The 24,473-nt window shown below is 42.9% G+C and overlaps 1 protein-coding gene across 2 annotated transcripts in view; it reads right to left on the reverse strand.

Annotated features, from left to right (window-relative positions):
• MDGA1 (MAM domain containing glycosylphosphatidylinositol anchor 1) overlaps positions 1–24,473 on the reverse strand; it is a 254,704-nt gene that overhangs the window by 162,981 nt on the left and 67,250 nt on the right. For both annotated transcript variants that reach the window (XM_035108147.2, XM_035108146.2), the window contains exon 2: positions 1,800–1,939. In XM_035108147.2, coding sequence (XP_034964038.2) covers positions 1,800–1,939 — 140 coding nt within the window. The remainder of the gene's footprint in view (positions 1–1,799; positions 1,940–24,473) is intronic.

Raw genomic sequence — 24,473 nt, forward strand, 5'->3', positions numbered from 1 at the left:
GCTGTTCCATTCACAGTGGTCATTGACCATTTGCTTATGTTGATTCATTTAAATGTATGCAAATTTTAAAACTGCCTGCTGGCCTGTGTGGAGGAAACCAGATGAGTAAAGTGGCAGAGGTGGATGGGGGCGGGCGGAATAAAAGGGAGTAGAGGGCAGGAATTGGTAGCAAAAATGCTCATGTTCAAAAATTCAAAAGTCATGTGTGTAGATCATTCTTCTATGGATATGCCAAGTTGCTTATATTTATACGTTAAGCATCCCACATTCTGCAATACCTAGATTCCTCCTGAAGCTTCAGTTTCTCTCTGCTCTTCTATAATAAATGGAATCGTTTATATTTCTAAGCTCTCTGCCTTGATGGTATCTAGTTCTGGTAAGCCATGCTCTAAGCAGAATGTGGGTGTTAACTCTGCATAGCTGTGATTCTCATGTAATCTTTATAAGCCTTATTTATGTCTACAGAAAGAAAATACTCTGCATAATCATCCATATTTGTTACTATAGATCAACTGCCCTCTGTAATGAAGGATTGATTCACACGGTGAAATCTTTCAAGCACCACTTTCTTCAGTATGAGCTTCCCATGCACTAAGGCTAAAGTCACCTGGTGCTGTTGTCTTTTGAAGCTGCATTTGTGGTTACAAGGAACAAGGCTTCCTCTGTAGTGGTGCTTCCCCAGGAAGGTCCACTTGTACTTCAAAACGATTTCTACCTTCCCTCCCCGCCACCACAGCGGGGTTATAAACTGCCTTGAGAATCTGTTTTGAGTCTAATGCAAACAGGTGGGATTCTAATCTTTTATCATTTCTGTGCCAACAGAACATGGAGAGGATATTAATCCCAGATTAGTAAGGAATCAGAAAGACACAGGGCTGGTCCAAGACGTTTTGCTGCCTGAGATGAAGTACATTCCACATTCAGTGCTGGTGACAGAGCAGCTTTCTCCATAATGCTTGAGGGCAACAGGCTAGTCTAGGAGGTACAGGTCAGGCCATGTGCTACAACACTGCTTCTTTCCTCACTTTGCCTAATAGTAGGGCCGTTCCTGAGGGAAATGGGTGCTTTCCCAGTGAATAGCTCTTGCAGCCTGAATTCTTTTAACTAGTTTGCTCTCTTGGGTGCATTGTGTCCTACATCCTATTTGTAAATAGCTACTTGCCTGTGAATCCACAGAGAAGATGACTGGCAGTCACAGTGATTCAGCTTCTGCAACTAGTAAGGCTATGCAAGAGCAGGAGGGAAGTGCTGTGATTTCTTCTGCTCTTAATGTACCTTACTCCCTGGAGGCCCCTATCCACATCATGTCATGCTCTCCCGGGTCCATTTAGGTGGTCACTGGCTGGTTTGTAGTGATGGTGTTCCTAGGCTGAGAGTCTTGTCTGCACACATCTTTGTCTACAATGTTGGGAGCGTCTCTCACCCTCGTACCGTGGGACTCCAGTAAAGGTTAGCAACGCTTCAAAATCAGATCCCTCTGGGAAATGAGTTGACTTAGCATGGTCAAGTATCTGAGTCAGCAATCTCCAAATACAGATGGGCAGAGGTGGGCTCAGCATTTCTACAAAAGGGAATGCTTGAAGTGAAGATGGAACACTACCATATCCAGCTGTGGCAGCAGAACAAGGATTTCTGCAAAAGCATTTCATTAATCAGGAGCTCAGGCTATTTCTGAGCTCATCACACACTGATGTTCTACAGAACATCTACACTAACATAGAGGGGAATTCCTGGCATTTGGCAAAACAGCACATAAAGAGTGAAAGTGCTTCAGGCGGCAAAAGGGACAGAGAGGTTACCTGTGGCCGTGGGTGCCCCGTAACCAAACACTGCAGAACAAGGGTGTCACCCTCCCGAATCGTGTACACTCGTTCACTGATGTTATCTTCTTTTACAACACATGCTTGCCCAGCATGGATGATTTGGGCCTGAGCAGGAGCTATGAAGAAAAAGAAAGAATTAGGGATGCTACTTTCCAGTGCAACCCATCCCCACTCACTGAAGCTCTACTGACGCATTACTGACACATGGGGCATATCATGTTGATGTGGAGTAGGGCTACACTTTCAGCCCCTAATCCCCACAGCCAGGTCTTCTTTCTGCAGCACCTGTGGCTATATGAACTTCTCTGCAAACGCGGGAGGCACATACGCATGGGTATGCGCTCCGTGCAATTGGAAAACTAAGACAATCATGTATCCTCATCATGCAGCGCTCCCACTGGTGGGTAGGTGTTCATGTTGAACTGCTCGGCAGAGGGATGAGAATTCTGCTGTTGGAGCATTTAACTTACAATGGCTAAGCTATCTGGCCCTGCGCTTTTATTGCAAACACTGCAAAGGCTATAGGAATCTCTAAAAGAAAAGAACACCAGAGTGAACAGCACACATAGCTGCAAGAACCACCACAGCTCAAGCCTGCTTAACCACCACTGTTATCTCTAAATTTGCTCCTTTTTGTATGCATTTTAAAACACAAAAAAGCAAATCTCCATACCTATAATAGGTAATACCTATTAGGTATTCAACGTCCTTTGTTTAGAGACATTAAATTTCCAAGGGTACAAACATTCATGCTGCTTTGCAACACATGAACCCACCTTCTATGAATCAGACCCTTGTACCCAGAGCTGTCTGGCTGTCCAAGCTCTTGAGAAGAAATGTTCCCTGAGATCCTTTAGCCCAGTGTTTTTCAACCTTTTTGGGCAAAGGCACACTTGTTTCATGAAAAAAATCAAGAGGCACACCACCATTAGAAAATGTTAAAAAAATTAACTCTGTGCCTATATTGACTATATATAAAGTAATTCTCCCACGGCACACCAGGCAACATCTCGCGGCACACTAGTGTGCCGCGGAACAGTGGTTGAAAAACACTGCTTTAGCCAACCTGGGACCTTGTGAATTCAAAGCATCTACTCTGTTGCTGCAGAGTAGCAAGTTGCTGCATTATTGCAACAACACGAGCAACCACCACCAATGGATGCAAAATACTTTGAATGAGTAATGTATTATCACTTTTGTGGTAGCGGAACAACAGTGCAAATGGTGGGTTAATGTTTAATCTGGACAAGCCACCTTTCCACTTTAAACTAGTGCCATGGTGACCAATGGTCACAATTAAATGCAATCAAAACAATCAACATTAACTACTTCGTTATTGATTTTAAAATTGCTAAAAGGATTAATTACAGACAGGAGAGAATTTTTTAAAAAATTAAATATCAACCAAATAGCAGTCAACTAGACAAACTGAATAAATAGCCCGCTTGAATAAATAGCCCGCTGTAATAAAAATGTCTTGAAGAAGTATTAAAAAGACATTGAAGAAGTCAAACGGATTTCTCTGGGAAGAGTTCCATAACCTGGGTGCAACCACAGAGAAATCCCCCACCAGGTGAACCTCAGTTGCAAAGCTTCCCTGGGCGAGCAGGATTATAGAGTCCTTAGAGACTCTGGTTCTAAACCATTTACAGCTTTAAAGATAGTACCCAACACTGGCTCACTGAAGGGATTCAAAGGACCAGCCTTAGGTAACGAGAATATAGCTGTAAGTGTAACTAGGTACTCTTTACTTCACACTGGTTGTGGGAAAGAATGATGGGGTTGACACAACTATTGACATCCATGATTCATTGTTATAAATATTATGCATTTATGGTGTGAGTCAACTACCAGCACCTGGAGACGAAATGAGCGATAATCATCCTCAAGAGTGTTTGTTTGGAAGAATTCTTATCTACATCACTTTCCAAACATCCACTGCAGACTTTGTTTCATTAACAAACAGATGCCGCGCCATATTAAGAAAGCAAAGTAAATCCAGAAAGAAAACAGAAGGATAAATGTCTCAGGAGGCCTGGTGACAAGACTACAAAGAGATGACTATGATGAAATCTTGTAATTGTGATGTATGGCAGAATCCTCTAAGGCTGCTGGAAAGATACAACACCCATATTCCCAAATAAGCAAATGCAGCAAGCACAGTCTCATATAATAGCTCCAAGGTATTCAGAATCTTGAATAAAATTAAGGGTAACCTTAACATGAATGACATACGGTAAATTCAGATGATTTTGGATTATGGTTTGGATACGGGAAGATTCATTACACACGTGATGCAGGATCCTCTGACTAAAATTATAGTGCCAGAATAGAGACTCAGCTCCATTCCTGCCACGAATGGTTTCAGTATGATTGGAGCTTAGCCCTCTTCACCTTCCATGGGCGAAGGCATAGAAGGACCATGTTTAGATACAGTTGCTGGTTTCATTCAGAAACAAGGTACTCAAGAGTCCAGTCCTTTTGTGCTCCCTGAAAAGGTGTGCTTAGTTTCCAGTACCATGAATAGGCCGGAAGATGGTGGGCGATTTCCCTCTAACTACTTGCACATCATACAAGCACTCTCTCTTAGTTTCCACTAGCCCTGACTCAAGAAGAGCTGGTCCTATGATTGCAGCACAAATGAAGAGCTGGGAGTTGAACTTACACCACACTTTTCTTCCAACACATGCATTTCTCCTCCAACCTACATAAACAAATTTCCGTTTCGGAGTGGGGGAGAGGCTTTGCAACTGAAAAGAATGCTATATTTTCATCACACCAGGATGCAAATTGGGGAAGCCAGTTCTACGCCTGGATTGGGGCCAACTGAGTCACACTTTGAGAACAGAAATTAGATCTATACAAGCTACCCACCCCACTGTATGAAATGTGCTAACAAGCTCTTCAAAAACAGACTGGATCAATTGCAAACCCTGGTATCTGTCAGATGACAAATGAAACCTGCATGGCACTTTAACTGCTAATAAACTTGTTGTGAATTAACTTGTTGTAACAGGTGGAAATTTATGAATGGATAGCAGTTCTCTATGGATCACCACCACAATTGCTACACAGGAGCTCTCTTCCCTCCCTCTTCTCCTCTGTTTCTCTTTCCAGATGACTGGTGATTTATTGGCAGGATTATTCCACAAGTACTATCCAAACAATTGTGGATTAATAGATTCAATGTGTTTACTAGAACGCCTTTGCAGCAAATACGCTGGAGCTCATCGCCGCCCCTCCTTTCCCTGCCTTCAACATCTGCAGAGACCTCCTGCTATTATGCTCACAAGAACCTCCGCTGTCATTAAAAAACAAACATGCCCAAGACAGAATGCAAAGCTGAGCAGATGGGAGGCCTGCCCTTCCCAGGAGGACGAGGGATTAATGTTTACTAAGTATACCAGTATTGCGAGGATGAAACATTTATATAAACCTAGAAAGGGGGATTTGGGGCTTGTGAGAATAAAACCACAAGGCAAAAAAAGTCAAAAGGACACTATAAAATAGCTCCACGACAATGCTGCCACATCATTCCACCTTCAGCCTCTATGGGATCATAGTTAAATAAATCAGTGGCTGCTTCCTTGCTAGCATCCACCTTGTTGGTGGTAAGGAACAAGAATATGCATATAGAAAGGGGAATTCCCTGGATGCCAAGATCCAGGTTTGGGCCAAGGACTCTTTGGTGAGAGAACCCCAGCAATTTTTATCAATATTTTCATAGTTAACAGATGTGGCATATTCTTTCTTAAATCCCACTAGGTTAATAATCAGCCATTTTCTTAGTTAAGCATTTACCAATTATTTTATTTACATATGCAAGAAGAGGCTTATCTGCTGATAATTCTCAATTTTCCTTTTGCTTATTTCCTTTTTTGAACAATATTACCTCCTTGGAATTATTCCATATATTTGGGGCCTTACCTTGCTGCAGGCATTCATTTAATAGTTTTGCCAACATCTCAACTACCTCCTCCTTTGTTTATAATATCTTGTATTACCTTTTGTCGGGGGGTTCTGTTCGTGGTCATTCTCTTCTGTAGCTTGGGATTCATAGCACACCTGCATAGAATCCTTCCACAGTCTTTAACATTTGCTCTCTACTTCTTATTATTTCTGCATATTTATTCATCGGCACACATTCACAAGATATCTGGCATTTCAAGAGACGGGTATCCCAGCCCTAGTCTAAGAGGCTTGTGGCTACTGCTACTGGTTCTCACAACTTTTTACATACAAGCTATGGGATACCGGGGATTTTACTGTACAGAGGCTGGTGCCTGAAGCATTAGTAAACAAACTCATCAGATGACTGGCCAATGTCACTGTATGTGGATCCGGTGTATTTTTTTATTTTTTTTTAATGAAAATAAAATTAAGACATAATCAGCTTAAAGCTAAGAGCAGCTCACAGAGAATCTGACTAGCTTAGCTTAGAGCGAAGTGATTTTAAAATAAATCTACTCTGAACTGGTATCGGCTGAGAGGCAAGTAGACTTGCCAAAATCTCGCCACAAAAAAGAAATAGAGATGCTCTGAAATTCTCTTCAGGAGAATAGATTATTATTTTTTTAGAAAAGACCTATGGGCAGGGATGCTGGGGTTAGGCTGTGGAAGAAGAAGAAGAAGAAGAAGAAGAAGAAGAAGAAGAAGAAGAGGAGGAGGAGTTTGGATTTGATATCCCACTTTATCACTACCCGAAGGAGTCTCAAAGCGGCTAACAATCTCCTTTCCCTTCCTCCCCCACAACAAACACTCTGTGAGGTGAGTGGGGTTGAGAGACTTCAAAGAAGTGTGACTAGCCCAAGGTCACCCAGCAGCTGCATGTGGAGGAGCGGAGACGCGAACCCGGTTCACCAGATTACGAGTCTACCACTCTTAACCACTACACCACACTGCAAACATAGGCAGCAAGGCATAAGAGCTCTCAGGGGATAGAACCTTTGTGTCTTGTTATTGACTGCAAGGCTCATGACAGCCAGAGCTTGACAACCAGAGCTTTTCACAGCATGGAGCTGATGCTGCTGGGGAAAGCTTCACCTGTTGAGTTCTGCTTTGTAATGCAACTGCTAAAGGCACAGAGCCGATGTCTATATATTTATTAATGTGGCAACTCAAAACAAAGGGCGTATGCATGCAATAGACTCCTACTCTTTTAGTTTTGTGCTTCAGCATACAACAGAACATATGTAAGGCAGAGAAACAAATACAGTATGGTATGGGACTTCAGCCAACAGCTCTCCATCCCTTGTGTGCGTTCTTTGACATGTGCCCAGCTCGTAACTCCCCATAATGACTATATGAATGGAAGACTCAACTCTCTTTAGGAACATACTTAGGGTTGTCACCTTGCACACCAGACACTGCATTAATCCCTCAAAATCCCTCTGTGCAGTGGGAGGTAACGTAGTTGTAACTCCTCCTGTCCATTCTCTCCCCTGTTCTGTTTGCCTCCTCCCTTAACTGTTGTGCAGCAGATCTGCTGGCCAGGGCAGGTGCAGGAAAGAGGGGCTGATGGGAGAAGGGAAGGAACAGCGGGGAAGAGCTGTAGTCACCCAGGATGTGGGCTCAGTAATAAGTGAACACTAAATAGTTGTGGGGTTGGTTTGTTGCTGCTGTTTTTTTTTTGTTTTGTTTTTTTTTTGGTACCACCCAAGCTCCTTTCTATGCCATTAATCCTGGATTTCCCTCTCTGCTTTACTTTAATCAGGAAAGTGCCTGCATTCTGATGGCCCGTTATTGCATTTAGTCTGGCTTTTATGTTGAACTGAATGTTTTAATTTTAACTTATAATAGTTAAAATGTTGGTTTGATCATTGCCAAAAAGCACTTCTTTCCCCAATGCTGCTTTTTATGAACACGGCCATCCTTTCAGTAGCAGAAGTCTCATAAACCTCACATATTACGGCAATAATAGTATTGTACAGTACATTGCTTTAGGCATAAAGGTATTTTATTCGCTTCAGTTTCCTTTCATTTTAATGCATGTATACATCAAAGGAAGGGCTTGTTAGAAACCTCACTGTGGAGGTCAAGTGCATGTGACGGCCAGGCATCTCCTATGCTGGCTTGGCAGAAGCAAAAAGCTGGGATGTACTAGAATGTTTGGAACCTTGAAAGACTTTATGTTTCCTTAAAAGCTGTACCTCCACATATTTGTAACTCATACTTTTGCTTCCAACATTTTTACTTTGTTTAACACAGCCTTCCCCATCAGCCAGCATAGCCGATGGTCAGAGAGGACAGTAAATATAGACCAAAACATCTGGAGGGCGTGTTTCTTTAAAGAACTGTTATTGCATTTTAAGAGTCTTTGTTTTCCTCCACCAAAGAATCTTGGAAACGGTAGTTAAGGAAGCTAAGAGTTTTTAGGAGACGCTTAATAGATCACATTTCCCAGGATTCTTTGGGGGCAACTGTAGGACAACTAAGGGTGCTGGGAATTATAGCTCTCTATGAAGGGATAAACTACAAATCCCAGGATTCTTTGGAGAAAGCCATGACTGTTAAAGTGGTACAAGGGTGCTTTAAACATGCAGCATGGATGTGAGCTTCTAGTATTGTCCATTATTCAAAACAGTGTTGTTGTTGTTGTTTAGTCGTTTAGTCGTGTCCGACTCTTCGTGACCCCATGGACCATAGCACGCCAGGCACTCCTGTCTTGCACTGCCTCCCGCAGTTTGGTCAAACTCATGTTGGTAGCTTCGAGAACACTGTCCAACCATCTCGTCCTCTGTCGTCCCCTTCTCCTAGTGCCCTCAATCTTTCCCAACATCAGGGTCTTTTCCAAGGATTCTTCTCTTCTCATGAGGTGGCCAAAGTATTGGAGCCTCAGCTTCACGAGCTGTCCTTCCAGTGAGCACTCAGGGCTGATTTCCTTAAGAATGGATAGGTTTGATCTTCTTGCAGTCCATGGGACTCTCAAGAGTCACCTCCAGCACCATAATTCAAAAGCATCAATTCTTCGGCGATCAGCCTTCTTTATGGTCCAGCTCTCACTTCCATACATCACTACTGGGAATACCATAGCTTTAACTATACGGACCTTTGCAGGCAAAACATATAATGTACTAATTCTCTCACTATGTTCCATTTTTATATTTTATTATAACTATACAAAAATATTGCTGATTTGTTCTAACTCGTTATGTGCTTTCCGCAAATTTTCCTGCTGCGTGGCTGCTGCCTCTGTAGCTTTTTATCTCTGACTACTTTTGATCTAAGCAGCCTACGATCACTTCCTGCCTCAAACGAATATGGTACTGTAGCATTTTGAATAATGTGTTTATGATTGGTTAGGAATCACAATGATGCTAAAGCAACCATAGAAAGTAAATTAGAAGTACTACAAATTCATGAACAACTTCCTATAAACACAGAACAAATTAATGAACAAGTAACAACAGTAATAATGGAAAGTATTAAAGAATTAAGTGAAAATATAAACATAAGAAACCTGAAACTGATTAACAGAAAAGCAAAGAACATTAAACGACATAAAAAGGGATGCTTGAAAATGCAGATAATAATATTAGTGGAATACAGGAGAAAAGCAAAATGAGATAATAATAAATGAAACATTAAAGAAAAATAAAAACATAAAATGTTTGAGACATAATCTGGGACAAAAACAAATACATGCTCTGATGAATCACCTTCCTTTTGTTCTCCATGATGGCTCTTCTCCCAGGCATGGAGCATGGAAAAACTGGTTTGGCCTGCATTTTGACCCTGCTAAATTCAGCATTTGGCAGCCCATCTTAATACTGCAACCTAATTGATTAAACTCCAACACCCACTAGACCCAGGAATTTAATGGAGTCAAGGCACCCACAAATCCATAACAATATCTTACTGCTCTACATGTTATCCAGAAGCATAGGTAGAAATGAGATACAGTACTCAAGGAAGTATCCAACTTCTGCTAACACTGGTACAATAACGTGTAAACTGCCAGAGAATCACTTCTAAGATACAGAGCTTGTTCACATTGTGAGATATTCCTGTGGAATAGCACTAGAGTGAAATTCAATGACTATGCTCATAACATCTGGCAGTCAGATGTAGGCACTAACAGATGTTCCTTTTGCAATATTCAAGTTGTTGTGCTTTCAGGAGGAACAAATGTTCCTGCTAAAACTTAATCAGAAAAAACCAGCAAAGGAAGTAATCTAACACAGCCCCATGCTTGACTGTCATGGTTGCTTTGTGCTAAATAAGAAGATCAGCAGTCTGGTTGCGTTCATATGTCATGCTAAAGCATGACAACAAGCCTGATGCATGGGCACTCCCTACAAGGGAGTAAAGCAACAAGAAGTTTGGGATGGGAGCTTTCACTTCTTTATTTCCATTAACCACCATTTAGTGTTTCAGCTGAACCTTAAACTGTGGTTAATGTTAACAATGGTCTGTTAAAACAAGCCAGTTTTATAAGCATAGAAAACAGAAACCAAGATTGAGGGCACTAGGAGAAGGGGACAACAGAGGACGAGATGGTTGGACAGTGTTCTCGAAGCTACCAACTTGAGTTTGACCAAACTGCAGGAGGCAGTGGAAGACAGGAGTGCCTGGCGTGCTCTGGTCCATGGAGTCACGAAGAGTCGGACACGACTAAATGACTAAACAACAACAACAAAACAGCAAGCACAGTTTGTCAATTTGCACAGCACAAAAAGCTATAGCTAATGAAAAATGGAAGCAAAAGATTCCTAGGTATGCCTCGTGGGCACTCAAGAGACAGGTGTGGGAGAGCTCATATACCGTACCTGAGGTTCACTGTGGTCTGTTCCCACTCTGGGCATTTTGCTCAGGGGGACAGCAGAACAGCCACAGTACTCTTGGGCCCCATGAGCACCACCTGTTGCAATTTCTAGCTTCTTGCACACTATATTGTCTTTGCTAAGAACTTAAGAAGAGCCTGCTGGATCAGGCCAAAGGCCCATCTAGTCCAGCATCCTGTTCTCACAGTGGCTGACCAGATGCCTGTGGGAAACCAGCAAACCAGGGTTCGAGCACAAGAGCACTCTCCTCAAGCAACTGGTGTTCAGAAACAATGCTGCCTTCAACTGTTGAAGCAGAGCAAAGCCATTGTGGCTACTAGCTATCAATAGATAGATAGAGAGTATAGAATCACAGAATTGTGGAGCTGGAAGGGACCCTGAGGGTCATCCAGTCCAATGCCCTGCAATCTCAACTAAAGCACCCATGCCATTTGGTCACCCAATCTCTGCTTAAAAACCTTCAGTGAAGCAGAGTCCACAACCTCCTGAGGGAGTCTGTCATACCACTCTTACTTGTCAGAAAGTTCTTCCTGATGATTAGTTGGAATCTCCTTTCTTGTAACTTGAAGCCATTGGTTTGAGTCCTAGCCTCTGGAGCAGGAGAAAACAAGCTTCCATGTGACAGCCCTTGAGCTATTTCAAGATGGCTATCATCTCTCCTCTCAGTCTCCTCTTTTCCAGACAAAACATACCCAATTCCCTCAGCTGTTCCTCATAAGGCTGGGTTTCCAGACCCTTGGTCATCTTGGTTGCCCTCCCCTGCACACATTCCAGCTTGCCAATATCCATATTAAATTGTGGTGCCCAGTTAAACTGTCTTGTCAGTATCCTTCTTAAATTGTGTATATGCTATTCCCTGCCCTTCCTCTAGAGTATGTATCAAGAATGGTCCTCTCCATTCCATTATGCCTACTATATTTAGTCTCTCCTTTAATAAGCAGCACTCCTGCTGGCCTGTCTTGGCTCGGAGGCTTCTCGCATTAGCATGTAAGCATCTATACACAATTTGTCTCTCCAGAGCTGCACTCCCCCTGTTCCTGCTCCACCACCCCACTGGATAGGCCAGGTGAGCCCAGTCTAAATGAAGGCTCTTCTCTTCCCTTTCATTCTACTGCCCTTATCCATTCCAGCTGGCACACTCCAGGGAAGTCTATTCTTCATCCTGCTAATGGAACGGAGGAGCAAAGGGGGTTGTTTTGTACAAGTGCTCATTCTTCTGCAAGAGTTCCCTGTAAGTTTCTTGCAAATGTCCACATTTTAAAAGAAGGTAGTAGTAGTACAATCTACGAAGGGAACAGACAAGCAAGGCAGCTGCCAGCAGTCTCGAAGAAATGACAAAGCTTAGCAGGACAGTCTTATTTCAAGGCTAAGCCTGTTGCTGTGCAATCGCAGGATTCACTTTATAATTTGGCAGCTTTTGAAAGAATAGGCAAATAACAAAGACTCAGAAAGCCATGCCATACAAGTCTGAGCGGCAGGGCCCTGTGGAGCAGACAAGCCCAGTGAGCATTGCAAAGAAGAGAGTGAACTTGCCGCACCGACTGTACTGCAACCATCTGCTCAGGCCCTCAAGACTTCGCCTGCCGGTTCTCCTACAGCTCTGATCCGAAGCAAGAGGCGGCCAGTGCACAAGCATTGCACCTGGCACCAGGAAAGGAGTAAACCCTAAAACCTGGGGATTTTGGCATTTAATTCTAAATCCACTCTGTTTCCTTCCACCCCAAGTTGCTCTTTTAGGCTGCTTTCAGGTGTCTTGTTATCTCATGGCAAAGTAGTAATAAATCATAACATGGTAGCAGTTCCCCAGCATTCCATATGCATGTGCTTGTTATTGGGTTGGTAATATGAAGGTAACTCATGGGGATGTCTCTGCCATCAAAATGATTCCTGAGCCACATTCCATAATGCGCCATAAAAGGCCTGTACTGTCTCCCAAAGAACATAAATAAGTAGGCTCTGTATCGAGTTTGCCATTTTCCAAAAGTTGAAAGAAGTGGGTAAAAAAAAAATCAATGCAGATAGGCTCGTAACTATGGTTACCATGGTTTAGAATGCCTGGACTTTGGCCTAATCTGAACCCCCCACCCCACCCCTCAAAAAAAAATTATGCCCCTTGAAGATGCCACCATTTTGAGGCAAAACCAAAAATGAATACAGTAGATTGGGGTGAGCACAGAGGTTTATACCTCTCTGTGTAGCTCAGTGCCCTGTAAGGAATGCATATGCTTGTCCTTTGATCATTTGATGAGAAAGGAAAGGAGGAAACCTCCCGCCTCAGCTAAGTGGCATCGATCAACCGTGTGTGTGTGTGAGAGAGGGTGTGTGTGTGAGAGAGCAAGAGTAGTGACACCCAGCTGTAGCATCCTTTCAGATGTTTCATGCGGTGGCCACACCCATCGCTCACATGCAGCCCTGGATGATCTGACAAGGGTAAATGCAGGCCTCGGGCTGAAAGAGATTAGCCCTGGATTAGGAGAATAAGGAATTACCATAGATGAGAAGGAAAGGTGGCAAGGCCCATTTATCATTTTGGGGGGAGCACATCATTATGTCAAGAAGATAAACAGAAATTTGGTAACACATTGAAACAGCTGTAGCTGTGGTAGATCAGACATTTTGTATCTGGAAGGCCGCAGGTTTATTTGCTGGCATTCTAAACATAAGGATTCCCAAGAACAGGGTTGGGGAGGACCTCTGCATGATATTTGGTAGGGCCACTGCCAAGTTACACTGGAAAATACTCGTCCCAATGGCTCAGTTGTTTCAGTGTACATATGCTATCTCTTTATTGCATTATGCTGTAATCCCCCATAGCCTAAAACACCTGGGGGAACATGTAAAGCATCTGGCAGAAGGAGTTTCCATTTTAGTGGGCAAACTACGCCTCTGGGGAAATTTGTAAGAATCTCAAGACAGCAGGTCCCTGATCTCTGGCATTAGTTTGAAATGGTTGCTGAGTGCTTTGTGTAAATGGTACCATTAGCAATTGATGTTTCGTACAACATGATGCAGAAATGTTTTATTTTGCTTGCTGAAAGGACTACAAGAGTTTTCAAGGGGAAGGATGGTTTTTTAGGACATAAGACAGCTGTTTCAGGAGGGGCCGTCACTCAAAGGATAGCTATAGCTGAGGCGCAGAGGGCATGCTTTGCGCACACAAGGTCTCAAGTTCAATCTCTTGGCATCTTCAGTTAAGAAGGACCTCAGTTCACAGAGATCTCTTCCAAGGACCTTTGCCTAATACCCTAGTGAGCTGATGCCATTGAGAGCAGACAGAATTGGGCTAGATAGATGAATGTCTTGTTTCAGCCTAAGTAGTAAAGGAGGAGAACGTTTAATTCAGTTTGCATTTTAAATGTGAGCTTTCCTAATTTATACTTTCCAAAACAATACAGGAATCAAAACACGGTCATCCTTCAAAATTCAGACTTCTCCAAATTTTGCAGTGCATTTCTCCACACAACTAATGTCTACAAAAAAATACTGAGGTAAAGTGTGCGTAGAACTGCATGTATCAGAGAAATTAGCAAATAAGAAGGCATTATAATGGGGTAAATGTGTATGTGTATATTGGACAAAAAATGTGCATATTAGAAGAAATTTACACAAAAGCACTGATGAATTTTCATGAGGACTTTAAAAAAGAATTCTGCAGACTGATGTGAAAATGTGGAGAACTAAAGATTAGCAAAATGAGAAATTGAGAGAAGCTGAAATTGACAGATTCACCCATCCCATTGGGTAAAGCAGCTTCATGCTTTTATAGGCTACAACAAACAACTGTTTTTAAGAGCTGAAAATAGAAGAGCCACCATTGCCTGTACAAACTCACTTCCATTATTATTATTATTATTATTATTATTATTATTATTATTATTAGTTTATTACACCACCCTTCATCCAAAGATCACAAAAGATACAAAAGAATGGAGGTTGCAAACATTTTAATCAGCAATAAGAAGTCCCTCCAGTTTGATAATTTAGCCATATCTGATTGCTCATGTGGTATTGCACTGTTGTGACTGGCTGGGACCAATTTAGGGAGGGGACAGAAATCATGATCAGAATTTTCAAAAGGGCAAACATTTGCTGCAGTCCTATTAGTCCCATTACTGTTTAGAGTCAAATGGTATATATGTTTGCAAAGCACTACAGAACCTTCCAATACCTGTAGGCCAAAGATGATAGACAAGTGTGCATATCATGGGGAATGATGGCCTTGTGGGGATACTTATAAAAGTCTGTCTCCACTCTAAATTTTCTTGACCTGTCACATACTGCCCATATGTCTCTAGTCAGGCTATATACATTCTGGTCAGGCTATATACATTCATTGTTTTCAACAGAACTTGCTTCAACATGAGTGTGCTATGCATCCTGGAAATTTTCTTTCTCCATCTTACATGAGGTAACACACTAACCTCAGACACCAAAGTATAATGGGCTAATAGAGTGGAGATGCATCCCTGCTACAAAGGGAGCAGTTTTGCATAGTGACTTTTTCTGACTGCCTAAAGATGGCAGAGTTAATTTCTTTCTAGGAAAGGTTGGTGGCTGCATCTCTAAGGAGGTCTCTTTCATTATTCCACTGGTGACATTCATTACCCTATCAAGGATGAAGGCTGCAGGCACCACCGAAATTTTAAACAAAAACAAATAATCAGGTTTCTTCCCTTTCAGCCTTGGAAAGCCAAGCACAATATCGATGGAGCATTTGCAATGGGAAATTCACTCCGGCTTCAGGCTGATTATGGAAATAATAATACACGATCAGTGTCCATTAACTCCATCATGAGGGGTGGAGATCGATAATGTATTAATGGCTGAAGAAAGACCATTCTGTGCCCATCAATGCAGTTAACACCACAACACAAATAGGGGAAGAGGGAGGAGGCAACAGGCAGCATGTAAATGACCAAGACTGCTGATATTTTGATACTGACAGGCCATACTGTTTATCATCATTATGCACAATTTTCAGAATGAGTCCTGGCATTTGGTGTTTCTTGAATATCAGTTCAGTCAACTCAATACATATTTAGTTGAGTGAGGCTGAGGCAGACATTAGGAAGAACAGCAATACTGAAGCCAAATTGCCATATGTAGGGTGACGTGGGGCCATGTACAACAGCTGTGCCCCCAACATCCTCTACAACACAGAGACAGGGGCACTAGGGTGGGGGTCCCACAACCCCCTACTCATGTTGCAATTCCCAGTAGTCATGTGCCAATTGTTTAGAATGGGAGGCAGTCACTATACTTGTAAGGTGCCAGTGTGTGTCAAACTGGGGCTGTCAGCAGCCAAGCTCCAGTGGTTTATCCTCCTGTGATCCCAGAGTTGTTTTTCTGACTTAAGCCTTGCCACATAGGCTGCAGCGCCAAGTCCCACCACCCACCTGAGCCCTGAGTCAGTTGATATGATAAATACATCACTTTCCACCAGGCAAAGGTGGATTTAGGGGAGCACGACTGGTTTGGTCGCATTGGGCATGGAGAGTAAGAGGCGCTCAGGGTGCTGCTGAAATTTGAGACCCCAAGATCTGCCACTGCACCAGGCTGCAGCCTCCATGTCTGCTCCTTGATTCTGAGCAACCTGCCGTAATGGATTGCAGTCTTTGGAAACTGGCCTCCTGCCTGCCCTGAATTGCTCTATTTGCCTCTGGCTCTTATGGTCTTAAGCTGCTGCTTTTGAGCACTGGCTTCCTGCCTGACTTATGTTACCAGCTTCTGGCCAGGCAGTTGATGCTCAATGAATTTGACCCTTGGCTCCCTTGGATTACACTCCCTGTCTCTGGCCTCTCAGAATAACAGCTGGGCCCAAACACTGAAACTTGCCTGTTTCAGGCACAATCCTGCTTGGACCATATCAGTACCTTACTTAAGTTATTCTCTACAATCACTTCATAAAAATGACTGCCACCTTCCTCATAATCTCCAGTTGTTTTAGAACAAAGAATGTAGCAGGTAAGGGATGGCTGATGTGTGTGCATATGTATTTAACAGCTTTCTGTTACGTGTTGTAAGGGGGAAGGCTTATAGGGAACAGCCCCCCCTCATCAGGTCGAGTTCCTCGCAGAGCAGTAAGTCCAGCAGCGGATCAGATTACAGGAGTCAGGAAGTAGCGGGGGAGAGACAAGGCTCTAGCAGCGTCAGACAGCCTCTCCTCCAAGTGGAGGGGGAGAAAGGTGGAGGAAGGGACCGGAGAGCAGTCAGGACAGCCCTTCCCCCCAATGCCTGAATTGAGATGTGTGGCTCCCCGTAGGACAAGAGGGAGGCGCTTTGGCGTTCCCAAGCTGTTATGTTGGGCGCAAAACAGAAAGAAGCCATTGCGAGGTTCTGACACAGACTAAGCAGACATGATTTGCAGACACTTTGCACTGTAAATAGTATGCACAATAAAGACATCTTAAAGACACGCAGATGTGGAGAGTCGTTACTCAAGGGTAGCCACAAGAACCACTGACACATGTGAATGAGGACTATATGTACCTTGGCCATATGCAGTATCTATTTCAAATGTATTTTACCACATTGCCTTTGCTTTTCCATGCACGCCTTACACACGCAGGGCATTTCAATGTCCTGACAAGGAAGGCTTCTCCAGTCAGAATACAGTGGTACCTCCAGTTGCGGAGGTCCGACCGCATCCTGAGGAACTCGTAACCAGAGGGCTGTTTCTGCGCATGCACGCGGCAGGGTCTAGTGCTTCTGCGCATGCTCACGGGGCAAAACCCAGAAAAATACTTCTGGGTTTGCCGCGTTCACATCCCAAAGTTTATGTATCCAGAGGGATATGTAAGCGGAGGTACAACTGTATTTGGCAACCCCGCCCGGCACACACTCCCAAGAAACTCAAAAGTGCATTAAATCTCTGGGAATTTTCAAAATCCTATCATGAGGTTTCTCTAAAAAGAATCAGTCCAATATTCTGAGCAGCAGTTTCTACAAAGGGGTGACCACAAGGCTGAAGCTCACTGGAGAGAACTATGCTAAAGATTGCAAAAACAATGCATATGTAATACAACAGCAATCCTTTCTCAATACACACTCCTTTTAAATGGAGGGCATTACATTAATAGTGGTCAAACAGTGCCAACACAACACAAGGGTGAGTGTGTCAGGCAGCAAATGTTAGTTCTCTCTGCTACAGTCTCTCATCCGTAAAATCAGGGATGAAATGACACTCTATTTATGAAATTTTCATTCCTGTCCTTTCCCTATATGGGTAGTTTATATATATGCATGTAGCTCGATCTACAAATGTTGTAAAGAGCTATTAATCAGACTAAATTAGAAATCCAAGCCATATCCCTTCCCTTCCCAGCACTAGCTCATCCTTACGTGAGTCTCTGATACAGATGTTGCAAAGATAAATGCATTATGCAGTTATCAAGTGTCCATATATTAAGAGGATTGCAGTGGGATAAGAGATGGGTGGGAGAGGGAGAGAATCTCCCAAATACGGAAAAGATATTAGGATTTCTGACAGCTGCATAGAGACTTCTAGCTGTTCTTTTCCTTGGATTTATGGACAGCACACATGTTGTGAATCCAATGCTAGCCGCTCAAACTGGCTACTCAATGGAAAAGTTCACTGGTTGCTAATAACCTTTTTATAAGCAAACATTTTTACTGCCTCTGTCCCATGTGCTTTGTCACTCCGTCTCGTCTCATGCGTCTGCCTGAGATCAGATAATTCCCAAGGTCAATGTTGGCACCATTTGTTTTATTTCCCCCTTTTCTCTTTTACTTTCTTTGGCGCAACAAACAGTGACTCCTCCTCCCTTTCTACAAAGATGTTTGTGTCTATGGATCCACTTTGAAACTCAGCTGCTGTCTTATTGCTGGATTATTCCACAGAGGACATGAAAGAGGAGCCCAGCCACTCTGGCTTTATCCTTTCAAAAGGGAAAGGGAAATGTCAGTTTGCTAATCATCTGTCAGCTGGATTAGTTGCAAAGGTACATATGTGTACCCTGATCAATGAGGGACGACGAGGCCTCCCCCCCCCCAAATCAAAAGTCATTGGGCAACAGCTGCGGCTTCTGTGCTGGAAAAGAGACACAAAAGGCAGAGCGAGGAGTGCCATACGGCAGTCCCTGGCAGGCAGGACAAAAAACATTCAGGACTTTGCTAAAGATAAACAAAAGCCTCAGCATCAAAATTAAAAGCTACTCTGTTGTATCGTCCAACATTTGTCAGCTGCAGGTATTAAGGTTGAAATCCTATCTATATTTACTTGGAAGTTAAGTCCCTTGGCTTCTGAGTAAACATGCATAGGACTGGGCTAAGAGAAAGCAGAGTACATACTGAATAATCTGCTTCTGCTGCACACACTTTCACACCCTCCATAAAGCAGGAGCAGCTATCCTCTTTTGGCCTGTGGCCCACATTCACCCTTGGCCAACCCTCTGAAGGCCACATGCCAGCCATGAGGGTGTAATCCCCCCCCCTCTGGCATGCAAGGCACAGAGGACATTTCGTAGCTCTCCTCTTCAGCTGATGCATGCAGGTAAGTTGAGAAGAAGGGTTATCAAATGATCAATCCCATGACCAAGTGTCTACTCCCTCTGCTTTTAGCTGCCATTTCCAAAACTAGTGGAGTTGGAGGGCAAAAATGTATAGTTCAACACAGGCCCCGTGCAGAGCTTGTCTGAGGCCCAGGGTGGCAGTTCTGTTGGTACACAGTAACACAGGTCCTGATTTCACTTTCAAAGCCTTGCAGTGCATATGGACAGGCATGAGTGTTTCATCCATGACCATTTTGCCCGTGAAGTCCCTGGTCAGCTAGGAGGCAGGGGGCATTCCTGGCATGGCAGTTTAAGTCCGACAGGCCCCTGGCAGCCCCCACCACTGGCTTAGCCCTCCAAGACCCAGGGCAAATGTACTTGGCTGCCCCCACCCCCTGCACAGGCCTGGTCCAACACCTGTCTCCAAGAAATCCCCAGCAAATCAACTTAAGCAATGCAGAACCCACAGGCTGAAAACTACACAGAGGTCCCTGGGGCTGTCTTCCATTTCCCCGATGCGGGGAACACCCGTAGGTAAGCTGATGAGAAACGGAATCCAATATGCTGCTGCCTTCAGAACTAGCTAGCCCCATTCTCTGAGCAAGTTGCTCCAATGGCAAACTGGCTGCTGCCCACCTAATCTGCAGGTGTCCTTCCCAGTGGGGAAATGGATGATCAGCCTGAGGCATCCATGATGACATCTCAGGTGACCTCCTCTTTCTCAACAGGTCCTCGATTGGAGCGTGAAACCTAAGAGCAGCTTTTGCTCCAGCCAGCACTGCTTCTCAAGTGAATGTGCAGGAGGTGCTAGAAAGCCCAAAGCAATGCAAAGTACTGGTCCCCCCGCCCCCTGGTTGGTGCCCCTTTGTAGTAGGCTATGATTGTCTCTCTCATTTGCCTGCTAGGAGGGATGTCTGCTAAGGGAGAAGCAGCCCCTAATATGGTATAAGGATAGGTGCAGGATGTGCCTTGTGGGCGGCTAAATTAGCCATATCTGAATTAGACAGGTAATTTAAAAAAACATTTAAAAATATTAAAGCACAATGGTATTTTAAAAAAGAAGATAGGCAGACTGGGCAAAGGGGTACATGAAAATATATTCATTCATAGACTCTACTGAAAGGTCAAAGAGAGAAAAGTGGGTAAAGAACCTGTAATTTCCATTGTGTGAGGATGGGTATTACCTAAAATACTTGGCACATTAAGTCTCAGTGAGAAAATCTCAATGAACAGAAATATTTCACTGCTCTTGTACTATAAAATGCTTTGGCAGAAAGCCAAGCTTGTCTTCAGGTGCAGTGGGAGAAGGATGGAAGGAACAATTCTTCCGTAAATTCATGTATTCAAAGTGGGCTTTCATGATTTCCTTACCACGTGAGACAAAGAAACTATGTTAATGCATATTTGATGTTTGCAATGGAATGTAGCATAACTTGTTACTATGGGCTTTATGGCAGAAGACCAAAACCCAACCCAGTAGCATGTGGAATGGGGCTGCCAAACACTGTGGGGTTACCTTAGCAAACTGCAAAGTATGTTAAATAACACAGAGAAGGGGCCTTGTAACATTCAAAGCCTAAATTAGTAATTACTTAACTGCCTACATGAAATGAATTAGATTGTCTCGTTACAGGTAGGTAGCCGTGTTGGTCTGACATAGTCGAAACTAAATAAAAAAATTCCTTCCAGCAGCACCTTAGAAACGAAAGCTCATACCAATGACAAACTTAGCTGATCTCTAAGGTGCTGCTGGAAGGATTTTTTTTATTTTGTTTAGATTGTCTCGTATTAACTTTTAGAGCACACAGACGGAATCCTTGCAAATGATCTAGTCTTTCCACTGTCAGATTTCAGCTGGAGTGTCAAGGCCGAAATAACCTTCTGTTCTAACATGAGCTTGTGACTTTTAGGGGTCCAGATAGCTCAAGAATTTCAAAATCTGTATCCCAGAAGTTCCAGAATTCCAAGCAGCCTCCTCTCTGTAACAGCCTTGTTTTCATAAGAAGCATCTAAGCTGCAGTCACCAAACAGTTCATGTTTCAATGCCTTGCACTTAAGCTCCTAATACAGTCTTGTCATAGAATCCCTAGAATGCACTACTCCCAGAGGGACAGAACATCCTAGGGTGATAAGGTACCACACAGATCAGCATTCTTTTTGAACGCATGGGATTAAGCAGATTCAAGGATGAAGTGTGTGTGTAAGGGCAAGTGGATTGGAGACATATTTGGTTGCAAATTAATGGAACAATTCTCAGTCTGCTGTAGCTAGAAATACAGCAGTATTCCTTTGCCTAAAAAGACATGGATATTGGTGGTTGTGCTAAAACCTTTGAGCATTCAGACTTGTGGGCATCATTTGATTTCTCAAGTGTCTAATGAAAAAGGGATCTAGGTGTAGTCAAATGGGTAGATATGAATGCCAGGGTTAGACAAATCTATCAGTTTTGGCTTCTTCATTTTTCCAATCTCAACTTCAATTTGCCACATTTCAACATATGTATGCATTTTTTTAAATAAAAAGTCTGCATGTAAAATCATATGCATTTTTGTGAGCATTTCTCTTAATATACACATTTGTGTACACAATTTTGCAGAATATATGCATTTTTGAAAGCAATTTCCCTAATATAATGCATTTTTATGCTCGTATTTCCTATTCAAATACAGTTGTCCATTTTGAATGCTGCCTTTTATTGCTTAAGCTGTTTGGCGGGTAATTAAAAACAACGGACACGATCAAAGTTAAGGTAATTTTTAAGCCCTACTTTTTTGAGGGAAAGAGTTCCATTGATCATATCTCTAACACTCAGATACAGGCATAAACATGAAAACATCTCTATGTACCATTCAAAATAATCCAAATTCTAAACTTCTGGAGCTTGAGTGACGGCTGCTATCATATTCTAATGGCCCTCTTTTATTAGCGCTTAAGGACTGTTCAATCCAGAGCTCAGTTCATGCTCACAAAATGGGGAAATGTGCCTGTGGGTTTTCAGATTATCAAACAAACAAGCAAACAAACACTGATTGTCTCTGGATTTCTGCTGCTTTCCTCTGCAGTACAGTTAAACCTAAAGAGCCAGCAGTGTCTGGCAGCTTGGGAAACTGGCAAAGGCAAATATCCCAGCCGAGTTTCATCAGCCAAGCTGTGTTCGAAATATAGCAAAGGAAAAAGGAGGAGGGAGAGAGAAGCAGAATATCAGGAGTGGCTGGAGATAGCTTGTGCTCAGCTCCTCTGGATATTCTGCCATATAATGTTCATCTTCACACCATCCCTAAAAAAACCTCTGGAGTGAAGAAGGTGCATGCAGGATCCCATTCCTTTACTCTCACTTGCCAAAATTTGAATAACCATAGCTAGGAAAGCAGGGAAAGAAAGATTCCTTCTCCCATCAAGAAGAGGAGCTGACACCTCCCTAACCCTGGCCATCTTCATTGTTTTATTCTCTTTATGTTTATTGATCCTTTTATGCACATAATGCAAATTGACATTTAATAATTCAGCCAAGTTAATGGTGCTTAAATATTAAAGGGCTTTTCTCTTTTAATTAGCTGCAGCAAAAGAGGCAACAAAGGAATGCAAGGCAGCTATTTGCTCAAAGGGGCTGTCTCCAGAATCCTGTTGCGGCTTTCGTCCAAGGGGATTCTGCTGAAGGCGAAAACCAGAGCCTGGCTCAGTACTAAGCCGCTGAACAGAATGAAACCTTTCCAAGGGCTGTTGGCCTCATTGAGCAGATCCATTTTTGTCAACTCTTTTGTTTTCTTTGTGAAATAATAAGTTGTTCTTTAAAAACAAAAGGGATGCGGAATAAGGGGCTCACACAATTTGTGTGTGCAGGGCCTAAACCTGCCTTCTAGGCAAATAGGTAGAATCTATTTGTCCTGATGTAATTGATTCTACAACACATTAGAATATCTATATCCCAAAAGAAACACCCCCACCCCCACCCCCATTCCCCTTTCTGTAATGATTAGGATGGGGAAAGCTTTTCTCTGTCCACTGCCTTTTCAAAGGAAACTGTCGGAGAGTTCAAATATGTCTGTGGTTTTTTGCCTTTGTTTTTAGGGTTTCCTTAGAACAGATATGTTTTTGTAACTACCTGCTATGAAAAGGTACCATTTACCAAAAACACCTACGAATCCATCTATTCTACTCCCAAGCTCTTTTTCTTTGTTGAACTTGATTGATCAGTTTTTGAAATATCTCAGTTCATTTGGAGGTTTTGGCAGAAGAGAACAGTAAGAACTTCATACGAGGCTGTTGTTAGCCTCTGTTCATTTACCTGCTTCCAGGATGTAAAGGTATAATAAATAGAAGGCAGCAAAGAGTCCAGTCCCAAGCACTGATTGTTCCTAGAATCCAATAAACATTGAACACACACAGCTGCCTTTCCAAAGCTCAGTTTTTAGCATTTAACATGGCCAGCTGAAAAATAAACATGCTGTTCCCACCTGTAGCCCTGGGTGTCTTCCAGGAAAGCCTTACATGTTTTATGTGTAGCAAAGAAAAGCAAAAGTGATTGTCAAGGGCACATAGATTGAGCTAAAATGGCCATTTGAATTATTCCCACTACCTGAACGGTTCCACACTACATAGATTTAGTTCTGGGGAAAGGAGGTTACATGTGAGACATCTAGCAGAACTGTGACAATATGTTTCTTCAAGCTTTACAGAGCATTCTGAAGTCTAGGAAGCCAGTGGAACTTAGGCAAGTTGAGCTGAAGATCTCGCTCATCCCAATGGATCTTAACTTTGGACTGTCCTCTTAGTCATTCAGTCAGCTTCTTGATCCTAACTCCAGCTCACAGGTATAAGAAGGCACTGATTTCTGTTCCAACCCGTGTTATCTGACAAACATTAGCAGTCAGTATATACATCTTGAAGCACCGGAGAGATATGATCAATATGGTACAATAAATTCCAGTCAACAACACAATAGTAGCAGAGAAGTTGTGACTTGCTTTAGTTTCATTATTATTTTTACTATTTACTATGACTATTACTATTGTTATCATTATGATATGAACATGCCAACTAGGATATTTCTGGGGTGGCGTTCAGCTAAGTTTTTCTCAGGGAAGGCCACTGAAATTAGTTAACATGACTGAGTTAGATTCATTACCGTAATTTCCCATCTATAAGATGCCCCCGATGTATAAGACCCCCTCTATTTTTGGGAACTAAATTTTAAGAAAATGAGGGGAGATGGCCCAAAGTTGTTGAGCTTCTCCTCCCATGCAGCTGCGGGCAGGTGTTTCCCGCTCACAGCGGCATCAGGGGAAGTTGTGCGCACCGCTTCTCCCTTCCACCCCATGCCACTATCCGTGTATTGGACGACCCCAGTTTTTTGACAC

This window comes from Zootoca vivipara, chromosome 3, assembly GCF_963506605.1.
Source record: "Zootoca vivipara chromosome 3, rZooViv1.1, whole genome shotgun sequence".
Classification (NCBI taxonomy): domain Eukaryota; kingdom Metazoa; phylum Chordata; class Lepidosauria; order Squamata; family Lacertidae; genus Zootoca; species Zootoca vivipara.